Source organism: Ursus arctos, chromosome X (genome assembly GCF_023065955.2).
Source record: "Ursus arctos isolate Adak ecotype North America chromosome X, UrsArc2.0, whole genome shotgun sequence".
Classification (NCBI taxonomy): Eukaryota; Metazoa; Chordata; class Mammalia; order Carnivora; family Ursidae; genus Ursus; species Ursus arctos.
The window spans coordinates 15,918,776-15,932,402 of record NC_079873.1 but is presented as its reverse complement, the minus strand read 5'-3'; the positions used below and the strand labels follow the sequence as shown (position 1 = coordinate 15,932,402).

At 36.0% G+C, this 13,627-nt stretch overlaps 1 protein-coding gene across 9 annotated transcripts in view; it reads left to right on the top strand.

Annotated features, from left to right (window-relative positions):
* The window catches only part of RPS6KA3 (ribosomal protein S6 kinase A3), a 111,218-nt gene that overhangs the window by 41,978 nt on the left and 55,613 nt on the right, over positions 1-13,627 (top strand). The window contains exon 1 of one of the 9 annotated variants that reach the window (XM_044377579.3): positions 6,045-6,381. The exons of the other annotated variants lie outside the window; for them this stretch is intronic. Within the exon in view, the coding sequence (XP_044233514.1) occupies positions 6,343-6,381 (39 nt within the window). The 5' untranslated portion in view covers positions 6,045-6,342. Of the gene's footprint in view, positions 1-6,044; positions 6,382-13,627 lie in introns of those variants that run through there. 9 annotated transcript variants of the gene reach the window in all.

Below are 13,627 nucleotides of genomic sequence, written 5' to 3'. Positions count from 1 at the left end.
TAGACAATAGACAGTGAAGAACCACTCAACACAGGAAAGTACAATAGAGTGCTCATTGGCAGGGAACATTTGTGGAGTGGTACATTAACAGAACTTACTGATTAATTGTGTAGAGTATTGTCTGTTGTTCTAACTCTCATTGGCTGAGAGTATATTTTAGCGCTCAGAGCATGGGAAAAATATAATCTAGTGCATGTAAGTATATACCACTTAGGAAAATATTTCTGAGATCAATAACATTATAATTAGCACTGCATGGTAGCATTAAATCGATATGTGTATAATTGGCAAATTTTCCAAACATGTAAGGTTTCCCTTTGCTATATTTTTGGCTCTTTCAGGGCTATTTTTTCACTTCCTAGTGTCCCTTTCATCCACCCATAAGGGCTTTTAAAAAAAATAAAATCACCCCTTTTTTTTCATGGCTTGCGTACCTCATATGGTGCCTCTGATCCAAAATTGCTTCTCCTCTGCTGCAGTCTACACATTTTTTCAGTTTGAGTGATCTGATCCACAATTGGAAAGAGAGCAAACTGATTTGATTAAGTTCTGTTCAAGTATGACTGGTATATTGAGTCAATCTGAAATACTGTCATATATTGAAAGTTGTAATAACCTCTTTACCTACCTGAGGGGGGAAAAGCGTGGATAGATTGACAAACGATACCACCTAGGATGTATCACTGCTTCCTGCAGTATTCCTACCTGCACTGGTACAGCTGCCCCCTTGACCTCTCTCCATGCTTGGGGGAAATGTTGCAAGCGGTCATTGAGACAGGACCTTAGAAGGAACCCATCTCAGTGCTCTAGGAAGCCACTACAATTTGCTTAAGGTTGGTGATATTTCCTATCTCTGATTTAAAACCTTAGAACTTTAGCACTTTGCAACATTATCTACTGATGGACATGTGCTAGAGAGTAATTCTTCTGTACTTAAATGGAAACCCTTAGATATTACCCTAGGTATTAAACCCTTCAGTACCTGAAAAACTGATCGATACAAGAAATCATATCCAAAGGAATCATTTTAGAAAATATGTCCATTTAAAGTTTCTATCCTAGGGGTTGATTTTTCTCTAGCATGGTTCTACTTTCATGGAGTTATGAAAATGGTTGATTAATTGGGTTTGACCAGGGTCGGGGTTTTGCCAGACAAATAAAATGTATGGTGTAGAAAAGTGTTCAGGAACTCTGCTATGGACCCTCTACTGAGCTGTGTTTCTTCTGGGTCTTATTATAAGTTTTAGCACCTCCTGGTTTCTGACCTAAGTCAGCCACTGGCCATGCATAATACACACTCCTTCCCCAGATAGACTTGCCTGGTTATGCTCCCACCAACATCACAGCCATTCTGACTTTCAAGAAAGTATGAACTTGAACAATAGGTTCCTTAACTTCTCTTTACCCCTCAGTTTCTGCATCTGTAGTATGGATAATAGTACTTATCTCAGTGTGGTGAAAATTAACTGAGATAATTTCATGTAAGCACAGTGCTTAAAATATAGTATCTTAAATGATATTGTTAGAATTATACTTGAAAGAAAAATTCATTAATAAATGAGAATTCAAATAAATGAACTAAGGATTCAGTGAAAGAAGCTAGAAAAAGAACTACAAAGTAAATTTCTAGAGATCCAGAAGAAGGAATTAAATACAAATTCCAAAATTAGTGAATGAGAAAACAGGGCGGGGGGGGGAGGCAAATATACAACATTCAGAAAGCAAAACACGATACAGTCACAGGTAGGAAAGAGTTTAAAACATCTTAACAACAGAAATATTTATAGATGAAATGATAAAATATCTGGGGTTTGCTTCAAAATAATTAACTATGGGAATGAATTATGGGAATAATTATGGGGGAAGTGAGTATATGATGCAAGATTGGCTGTGAGTTAATAATTGTTAAAGGTGAGTGCTAGATACATGACGGTTTGTTATACTAGTCTGTCTACTTTAGATATGCTTGACATGTTCCTTAAGTTTAAAAACGTAGAATACTAAGTGTAACTGTATACTCATATAAAAGTCTTGCTGAAACGTGGTTTTCTAGGAAAATCTAAATATCATTTGGGAAGGGATAGAAAAACTGAATATACCAATAGCAAGGGAGAAATTTAAGGTGTTAAACTCTTTGCCTCCCAACTACAGTGCCAGGCCTCTATGATTTCATGGAGAAATCTTTGAAACTTTTCAAGGAATAGATCATTCCTGTAGTCCTTAAGTTGTCCCAGAGCATAGGGAAAAATTGACATTGCCTTCTAGTTTGTTTTTTAAAGTTAGCATAGCCCTGAAAATAAAAGTTAACACACAAAAGGAAACTGCCAATTTAACTTATGGCTATAGGTGCAAAAATCCTTTAAAAAAATTGCAAATCAAATATATATATTAAAACAGTGGATTTTTCCCAGAAATACAAACATATTAGGACATCTGTTGATTTACATTATGAAATCGTTAGGTCAAAGGGGATAAATTAAGTGACTATATAAATAGATAATAAGACATTTTATAAAATTGACTATTCATTCCTCTTTTAGTAAAGAGGAAATAGTCTGACCTTAACATGATAAAATAATGTCTAAAACCAAATGTTAACATCGTATCTGAATGATTTAGTGAATATATTCCCAAGTCATGATCAAGTAGTGTTTATTGGTGCTTGCTTTATGGTCCATAGACTGAGAAATTTGGGGTTTGTTTTGTGACAGGGAAGCATTGAAGAATTTGAGATAGATAGGGGCATGACCCAGTCTGATTTCTGTTTTAAGATTATTCTGGCTATATACTAAGCTTCACTCATTCTTTTTCCCACTGCAGTAGCGGAGCTTACAGAGACCATATGGCCTGCAAAGCCAAAAACATTTACTGTCTGGTCCTTTACAGAAAAAAGCGATAATATGTAGAGTATGGTTCAAGCGCGTGTGTGTGTGTGTGTGTGTGTACAGAAAAAGACTAGAAAGAAAAGCACCAAAATAGTGATTTTTTTTCCTTTTTCTCCTTGTTTATTCATATGTTTTCTGTAATGGACATGCATACTTTTTATAATAAAATTTTCTTTTTAAATAATAACAAACATTAAAACCAGTAAGATACAAGAATAAAGAAAAATTAGCTGAAATTTTAATAAGATAAATTTAAAGAAAGTCAAAAGCAGGAAAAATAAAACGATAATACCTAGTTTCATGCACACAGCCACACAAGTAGTATCTATTTCAGATCTCAACACATGATAATTCTTACTCAGGCAGCCATTGTTTGAATTCCTACTATATGTTCTTTGCTATGGGGATACAAAGATAAGTGTGGTGCCTGTTCTGAAAATTAATCTGGTAGGGACAGTGGCATGCGCTTAAACGGTAATCAGTGCCATAAGCATTATACCAAAGGGCCTTAAGCGCTTTCATTTTTGGTTAGGAGATAACACCCAAATAAACCCGTTGCTCAGTGGTGAGTTGTAATATGATTATAAGGGATTCCAATCATGTGAACTAGTCTTTTTAACTTTATTTATGGTGCCTTTTGATACAGAGAAGTTTTTGAATTTTATAATCAAATCTATACCAATATTTTCTCTTATGGCTTCTGCATTTCCTAGACAGCCAAATGACCTAATATCTCCGTCAGATGTAAAGTGTCACATTTATTTTATTCTTTTCTGTCACTCTGTTTATCTTTTACACAGCAGTACCACACCTTCTTAATTTAGGTATCATTTCAACTCAGGGAGACTTATTTTAGGTTTTGGTATCTGAAATACTGCTTCATTCTCTTAGTGCTAATATTAAAAAGCACAGTGCACGACAAAATGTGACTGTTAACCTGAGCATCAGTAGTCGTTAAAGCCAATCCAGACTAATCCTTTAAGTTCAAAAAAGGTTATTTGGTTGCTTCTTAAGTATTACTTGAATAAAGTTGATGACAGTGCTGTATACAAAGACAATGCTATTTTGTTTTGCATGTCTTAATCAGTTGTGCAGTAACCATGCTGTTTGGTGCTTTATTATTATTATGATGATGATGATGATGATGATGTTCAGTTAGCCACTGTATAGTACATCATTAGTTTTCAGTAAGTTACTGAACATTACTGTAGCGTTCAGTAATTCATTAGTTACGTATAACACCCAGTGCTCATCACAACATGTGCGCTCCTTAATACCCATCACCCTGTTACCCCCTCCCCCCACCCTCCTCTCTTCAGGGTCCATAGTCTCTCATGGTTCGTCTCCCTCTCTGATTCTCCCCCTTCAGATTTCCCTCCCTTGTTTGCTGCTTCTTGACAGTCTTAAAAGGCATCTCATGTTCAGACTGAAGTTTTATGTTAGGTTGTTATCCTAACCATGCTGCCCTTTTGTAGCATTTTAAGGAGACCTACATAATTCCTTCTGGGAGATGGGTGGGTTCATGTTTGATGGAAATTTTCTTAAGTGCCTTCCTTGCTGAAAAATTGAGGCTTGCATTTTTAATTGAGAGGACTGTACAATTCCCTAGCAGAATTCAAAATTTTATCTTGGACATTTATTTGGGTCCCTGTTGATTCTAATGTACCTGGTTAAGTAGGATAATTTTTTAAATTGAGCAGTTTTTTTTTATTCTTCAACTTCTATTAGGTCATTTATAAAATATTGCCATAAAAGTTAAATGCAGCAGAAACATTCATAGAACATTATAGAACATAGCTGCAGAAATTTGATATAGAAGGAAGAGCCCTGGCCTTTCATATGGCTTGTATAGCACCTAATGGACACTCTATCATTTGCTCAATAAAGTAGTGCTGAACTGAGCTGCCTTTATAGATAGCTCCATCATTAAATATGTGCCTGCCTCAGCCATGGTTCCTTCATCCAGAAAACTAGCTGATCATTTCTGGTGTTTTCTGAAGACTCTTCAGGTTTTGTTTTTTGTTTTGTTTTTTTAATCAATTAACATACAGTGTATTAGTTCAGAGGTAGAGTTTAGTGATTTATCAGTTGCATATAACACCCAGCGCTCATTATATCTAATGCCCTCCTTAATGCTCATCACCCAGTTACCCCATCTCCCCCACCTCCCCTCCAGCAACCCTCAGTTTGTTTCCTGTAGTTGAAGAGTCTCTTATGGTTTGTCTCCCTCTCTGATTTCATCTTACTTTATTTTTTCCTCCCTTCCCCTGTGTTCATCTGTTCTGTTTCTTAAATTCCACATATGAGTGAAATCATATGATAATTGTCTAAAGGTTTTGAAAATTCAATTATTTTATTAAATTCATATAGATTATATATATAATATATTATATATATATTAATGATTGATGTGTTTGTTGGTTCCATGTAGGTTAAATGCATATCAAGTAGGGCATTTTCCACAGCTCTCGATGTTTCTGTCCTTGGGTTTTGTTTAAATGCCGCTATTTCAGTGATCATATTCTGATTATTGGCATATTTTAAAATCCATTTTCCAAAATAAAAATACCTTAGAAGAACTTCTAGAGGCTATTAGAGAAGGAGGTGGAGTAAGGGATTGTCTGGTAACTTCTCCTTTTCCAGTTTGGCTTAATATCAGTAAGTGTTCCTTTTGCTCACTAATAACCCAGGGGTTGGTCTTTTTTTTTAATTTAGATTTTAGCAACTAGGATTTTTAGCTATGGACCTTGAAATCTTTAACCTGGCCGATAATTGATGTCTATAACCAATGTGAATTTAAATATAATTTACTTCCGTTTAAGACAGAAAGAAATTGTCTTTATATCACAATCAAAAAGTTTCTTGCATGTGGTCATTTTCTTCCCAGACTTACGAAACAATGCCTCATTGACAGGGAACACCCATGACTTGTCTATATATAATCTTAAAGTAGTCTTGAGACTATCCTTTAGAGAGTGTGTGTAAACATTACAAAGGGTAAAATTTCACATGTGCATCAATGACTTATTATTTTAATAGTGCTGACTAGTTTCATTTGCTTTTAAAAAGTCATATAGTTAAGAAATACTGGCATTTCTGAGGATTCTAAAATAAAATAATGTTCATTTCACTGGTTGTGAAAATTGTCTAGATTGCTGGGAACCAGGAGTTAAGAACATTTCAACAGGATTTTGCTATCAGCAAATCTGTTTTGGTTTCCTGTTCTGGCCTCCCTACCTATCAGCTACATAGTGCCCTCGCCATTACGTTTCTCCTTTCTTTTACCACAGGAAAATTGTCAGGCCACTTTTTCTAGCATTTCAGGACCCGCCTGACAGGAAATTTTCTAATTGCCGGAACAGCTGGTAGGAGAAAACTTTGCAGGGGCTTGGCCTTCCCTTTCCAACCTAAGTTTTACGGTCAGAAATTCTTTTATCACCATCATGGTTTCGTAGCCATGTTTAAATTTTTGTCTTTTCGTGTTCGCTCTATACAGGTAAGCTTTGTTCAACTTAGAAGTAAAGACTAAAATGTTTTAGTTGGAGCTCAGTGTAATTATACTAATTAAACAATTATTTCATTTTATATGTTCTTTAAGAAGTTTTTCAAAATTCAAAACCAGTTTTTAAAGAACTTTTAAAGGATAGTATTTCTTTTTGCTAAAAGTAAGCTACCTATGTGAATTATTCGTTTCCATTGAATACTTTGTAAACTTATTTTTACATTGGCTTTTTAGTGGTAAAGTAGTTTTTATTTTGCTCGAGTTTGTAATTTTGTATAATGAAACAGATGACAGTAACTTTCAGTAGTAAACCAGGCATGAACAAAATTGTGAACTTACTGATAGTCCTAGGAGATTACTATAATGTAAGCAATATTTTGATGGGTTGGAGAATGTATTATTTTAAACAGTCAAGACCTTAAAGTCAGAACTTTGTTGAAATTGGTTCCTTTCAAATTTAGAAGTTTTTAATCAACTGTATTTAAGTAACTAATTTTATCTAACTTAGGCACAGTTTTTAAAGCATTACTTTGTTAAAATCATTTGCTTAGCAAATGATAATTTGCATTTTGTTTCATCTAAAATTCTGCCAAATTAACTTGATATTTTGCCATGAGAATTATGCTATCCTGCTGCTCTTTAAAGAGAATTTAATTTTTCAATTGGGATTCCCGATTAGGAGAAAACTGTGCTCTCTACAGCACTGATTAGGAATGTTAGTCTGGAGAACAGCAATGCTGTTTTCTCAAGCATAGAAGAAGCTGGCTTCGAATACTCTTCGGGAACTTGGTTAAATGAAAAATGCTGCGCATATTTATCATCCATTGGCAAATAAGTAAATTGGATTTGGTCAAATCGTTATCTAGAGTACCTTAAAATGTGTTTTTTCAGCATGGCTTGAATAACCAGCCTAATTATGTATCACAGCCAAATTTTTATGTATCTCGATCATCTAAAAAATTAATATATATTTTTAAAATTAAAAACTGTGTATTATAGAACGTTAGGTTTCTGTATAGAGATTAATACTTGAATTTTGAATTACATTCAAGAGGCAAATGAAGTATACGTTTTTCGTTTGTAAGGTCTTCTTTATGTTAGGCCAAAAAAATAGTTACATATCCATGGTTAGAAAAGATTTATTTATTAGTTTTTACCAAGGAACATTTAAATAATTTACTTCAAGTTTCATCCGTATTTTCTGACATTCAAAACAATTTAGAAAATACAAATGCCTTAAGAACACACTTCCTGACCCAAGGGAGGGCAGGAAAAAGGAAATTATGTATACAAGTCAGGGCATAATGCCAAAAGTTGAATCATTCTTTAAAATCAATTAATATCACGCAGTTTGTTTACTTAATGGTAGTGTGTTACAATATTAGGTTTTCTGTCTCTAATAGACAGAATCACTTTCTGTTCCTTTTCTTTAATCCTTTTACGTTTTAAGAACAAAATTGTATCTTTTTCCTCTCAACTTAAAAAGGAAGCATTAAGTTAATCTTTTTTCCCATTAAAGGGCAAACCTTAAGGACCATTTAAGAAGGAACCTACAGACTTCTTGATGGTCCTGGGAAACAAATGAGGTGGCTTTCTATGTGACTGGACGAACACCAAAAGATCCACCTGTCCATGAATTTTCTTCTGCCATTTTTCTGTGATGTCTAAACTGGCACCCTTTACAGAATTCCTAAATTACATATTTGTTAACTGAACTGACCTTCTTTTTTCTATCATGGATCACATCTCAACGAGTCTTTATCTAGTAATAAATGTTTGAAACCCTAGGCAGATTCTTAGAGGGCAGATACTCTTCTTTATCTTATTATCTCTAACACCTAGCATACTACCTGGCTCATAATCTGAATTGCCTTCTAACAAAAGGAATGGGCCTAAGAGAGTATGTCATAGATCAGAAACATTTCCATTAGGACCAGGCAGTTAGGAAGAAGCAAGAGCACCAGAGTCTCCTCTGAGTTTTAGTCCCCTCTTGGACCTGTTCTCTTCCTCTCCAATCCAAACAGTGGTCTCCATGTGTGCTCCCACACTGGCCTTTGCACTGGCTTGTCTCTGCTTGAAATGCTCTTCCCCCAGATGGTTGACTCCATCACATCTTTCTGGCCTTTACCCAAAGAGCACTTTTTCAGTAAAACCTGCAGTGATGGTTTTATTTAAAATTGCGAACTCTCCTTTTCATCCCTGCACATCTGATCCCTCTCACCCAACTTAGTATCTTTTTCCCCATGGTATTTATCTTGTTCTAACATGAATATACCTATTATTATTGTTTGGTTTCTCTGCAAAATGCCATAAATTTCGGTCTATTTCATATATTGTATTGTTTATCTCAGGCATCTAGAAGAATGCTTGCCATGTATTAGGCACTCGATAAATAAATGTTTAAATGGATGACTGAATGAATTCCCATACATAGCTTGAGGGTACTGAACACATAGGCTGGGGGTGGCAAATATCTGAAAGTGATAGGGGTGTAGACAGATGATACAGGGTTGTGATGGAGACCAGCCACCAGCCTCACACTTTTACTTACAGCTAGAACTTTACTTATCAAATAAACATAGACTTCGTAAGAATAAAATACAGAATTTACTATAAGTATTAGAAATAAACAGTGTAAGTTTTTTCATGATGACGAATGGGCAGATATCCATGTATCATTTAAAATGTACCAGAGAATGTAAAAATATGTGAACCTCACAGGGGAATAATGGATATAACTTAAATCTGTGCTCGACTTCATTGACAAAATTCTTTTGCCATAAAATTATAGTTGCTTCACTGTGTACTTACAGGCAAAAACAAAATTTTACAAACTGTCAAACTGTAGTTCTGTGTTTTCATGTGACAGATTTATTTCAGTAACAGGTGATTTATTCACATGATACGTTTGTCACATGCAGATGTCCGTCCTTGGATTATCGTTGCCTTTGGAAATTTGATATTCCTCTCTGCATCCATCTCATTAGATTCTAGGTATGAACTAGGAGAGCACATTGTCCAAGATTGCCCAAGCATTAGTATTATGTCCTAATTGAACCTCATATTCATTTCTAAAATACCCATGGTCCCGTAACTTGGAGAAACTGGTGACATTAAGCACATTATGGGCATTGAGATACCAACCAAGGATATTTTGCCTATTATACTGCTATGACCATATAACATAAAAGTAGATAGACGGTAGCTTGCTAATGTGACTAGTAAAAATTTAAACTTGGAAGGAACAAAAAAAAACGTGTTGAAGATAAAACAATGACAAGTCTTTAGAACTTGGGCCATAGGCCTCAATCTTTTCTCTCCACCCCCAAGCACACTTTTTTGGACTTTCTGAGCCCCGATGCAGAAAAAGACTTAAAATTCTAGTTTATATCCGAAAGAGGTTTGGAATGATTGCATCCATTTTGGGGTAAGAGGGTAGATAGTGGAGGAAGTTGCAGTTTTTTTTTAAAGAAACACAAAAGGAGCACTTGCAAATTTATTTTAAGATAAGATTTGCCAGAATAAGAAATTCAGTATGAGGGTGGGAAAACAAAACCAAGGAAGTCTCTCGGAAAATAGAAGAAAAAAGATAAGTGACATACAGGATTCAATCCCAGATATACAATACCTAACTAATAGAGGAGTTGCAAAAAGACAAACCCTGGAAAATTGACCGAAGGAAATTATAAAAAAATATATATTAGAATTCCCCCAGAGGCAAAGAATTCAGATCTTTAAATTATAAAGGCTCATCAACCATCTAGCATTCTAAAGGAAAGAAGACCCATATTTATCTTGCTAGTGTGGAATTTCAGAAGTACAAGGATAGAGAAAATTCTTAAAGCTTCTGGAAAGAAAACAGTTCACCTTCCCAAAAATGTGTATCAGGGGGTGCCTGGGTGGCTCAGTCGTTAAGTGTCTGCCTTTGGCCCAGGGCGTGATCCCAGGGTCCTGGGATCGAGCCCTGCATCGGGCTCCCTGCTCCACTGGGAGCCTGCTTCTTCCTCTCCCACTGCCACTGCTTGTGTTCCCTCTCTCCTGGAGTCTCTCTCTCTGTCAAATAAATAAATAAAATCTTTAAAAAAATGTGTATCAGGCTAGCATCACCCATCTCAGTAGCAGTCCTGGCTACTAGAAGGCAGTGGACCATTAGCGTCAATGTTTGAGGCCAGATTGTTTTTATTCTAGAATTTGGTACCAAGCCAAACTATACAAATGTGAGGAGAAAATAAAGACATCTTTGGATGTGCAAGGTTCAGAAAATTTTTTTCCACATCACCTTTCTTAGGGAGTTACAAGGGAGTAATCTAAGAAAGAGAAGGATATGGGAAACTGAGAATAGTGGGTTCAACCAGGAAAGCACTGAAGAGATATCTGGAGGTAATAGCTGTGCAGCAAGGCCTAGAGAACAACCATTCCTGATGGGAGGGTAAGAGAGGGCTCTCAGAAGAATGAGAAGTATGGCAAAGGGTTAAGGAAAAATTAAGACTAATGGTCAGATTAACCTTTCCCTCCCTCCAGGAATGATGGAGCTGTTAGAAACAGGAAAAAAGAAAAACACGTAAAAAGTTCATGATCCCAATAGAACTCAAAGTAAAATGTATCATGGATTTAAGCATTTGGTGAAGTGTTGTTTTGTTTCATTTTTTTTAAGTCCCCACAGATTGTCTTGGAAGTCACTGTTATGGGCCCATATAAAAGGAAGTTTAATGTACTTTCTAGCCTGCATTTAAACAATATAGTCATAAAAATGTGAATGCTGGTGTATGGGACTTCTGCTTTTAAAATCAGGCTGTGGAGACAGTATGAAGGGTTTGGTTGTGGTTACAGGTGAGAATGGTAATTTTTTCAATATCGATAAGAATGTAAAAATATAGCTAGCAGGTTAGGGAAGTTTGAGAGAAAAAACATACAGGCACTGGTTTTTTTTTTAAAGATTTTTTTTTATTCGTTTATTTGTCAGACAGCACAAGCAGGGGGAGCGGCAGGCAGAGGGAGAAGCAGTCTCCATGCTGAGCAAGGAGCCTGATATGGGACTCGATCCCAAGACCCTGGGATCATGACCTGAGCCAAAGGCAGAGACCCTTAACTGACTGAGCCACCCAGGTGTCCCCGTACAGGCACTATTAACCTCCTTTTATAAAGTGAGGAGTTAGGGGGTGCCTGAGTGGCTCAATAGGTTAAGTGTCCAACTCTTGGTTTCAGCTCAGGTCATGATGTCAGTCAGGGTCATGAGATGAAGCCCTGCATAGGGCTCTGTGCTCAGCGGGGAGTCTGTTTGAGATACTCTCTCTCCCTCTCCTTGTGCCCCTCCCCCCTTGCACACTCTCTCTGTCTCTCAAATAAGTAAATAAATCTTGAAAAAAACAAAATGAAGTGAGGAGTTAGGATTCTATCCAAAACTAGTGGAAAAGATGAGAAAATTATGTAAAAGTAATATAATAATCAAATAGTGGGGAAGAAGATGATCAAAGGGATATGAGTGAATCCTTCATTTTATTTTTAAATCAGCAGGCATTGTCTTAAAGTTAATAAACCAAGAAATTATCAAAGTAAGTACAGAAAAATCTAACTTTTTTTAAAAACCTGGGTATGGGGTTGAAAGGAGACTTGCTTTTCATCACTATTTGATTTGTCATCCATGTGCATGTAGTTAATTTTAAAAACAAAATGTTTGAGGAACAGGAAATAACCCAGGTTGACAAAAGATTACGTGTAAGGCAATGTTGAAAGATAATACCATAAAACTAAGTTGTAGCCATATTGTAGAGGACCTCGTATGCCAAGGTGAAGCAGTGCGTTTAATTTAGGAAAACTTAGAGGAGTTTTTGGGCAGTCTGGCCATATGACTGGAGCTATCTCCTTTTAGAAAATGAATTTGTCAGGAGGATGAAGTGGACTGGCAGTGGCACAAAGGGGCATTACGAGTAACCAAGCTAGTTTCAGTTTTCCACAGGAAAGGTAATGAAGAATTGTACCTGGGTGATGCTATTGGAAATAGGAAGAAAAAGAAAGAAGGGTATTCCCATTACCATGTTTGATACGTAGTAGATGTTTTAGTATATGTTTGTTGAATGAAGGGATCAAAGGGAGATGCTGTATTTTTTGGTAACTTGTTTGATGTGAGAGGAAAGGAAAGGTAGTCATCCAAGGTGAAATCTTTCTTGAATAGTTACTGTTGTTTATTTTGAGATCCATGGCCTGATTGTAGCTCTCTGTGAGAGTAAGACTTGATCCTATATGCCTGTTGCAAAATGCAAAACATTTGTAATTCAATGATCCTTCCCTGCCTGTGTTGCATCTTCGTGACACACAATTATAGTAAGTATTTTTACGAAATAAAAGATGAAACAATATTGCAGCCTAAAATTACATCCCACTTACCCAAGAAAGAAAACTGGTAAGACATATGGAATGTTATAGGGTATAGTTCTTCATAGCCTCATGATTTAAAGACATAAATATGGATGTTAGATTCCAGTTAGACTCTTGAACAGATAGTTTTTTCCATAGTAGGCTGACTGGCACATGCTAGAATCCAACCCGTGACTTTGGCCTTTTGAGTTTAAGTCTGTAATCTACTAGTCTTTAAAGTGCGATATGACAGCATTTTGGCTCACAGAAAAGAAAGAGAACTTCCTTATAGTTTCATTTCCATGTGTAATGTATGTAATTTAGTAATACAAAAAGTATATATGATTTATAAGCCAGTAAGCGTACAGATATTTGGCATATGCTGATTCTTTTCAGCTGATGAGGATATGCTACCAATAATTCAGAGACATTGCTCTAATCACTATAGCTAACTGACCCAAGAGATACAGACCAGTTACAAGGATCAAAGGAATAAGTGTGTATGTTCCTGTCATTGATCTTGGATGGGGAACTACAGAAGCCTGTGACAGTCTCAGTATGGTGTAATTCTAAGAGCCTTGTATTAGAAGTCATTAGAAGTCAGAACCTGGAATTGAGCCATAAGTTTGCCAGTTATTGGCTTGTGATCTTCCCTTAATCTCTTTAAACTTTAAACTGTATTCAAATCATTTGGCCTTTAAAAGATCTGTCAAATTTCTAGTGATGAATGGGGGAGTTTGTAGAGAATTCTGAGATGTTTTTGCTTGGTCTGAGTTATACTCCATTCTGTTGTTATCAGCCCTCTCTAACATTGATATGTAGTGAAAAATTTGTTGTGAAGCATAAATATAAGATAAAAGGTGAAAAAGCACTAACTCAGGCTTGG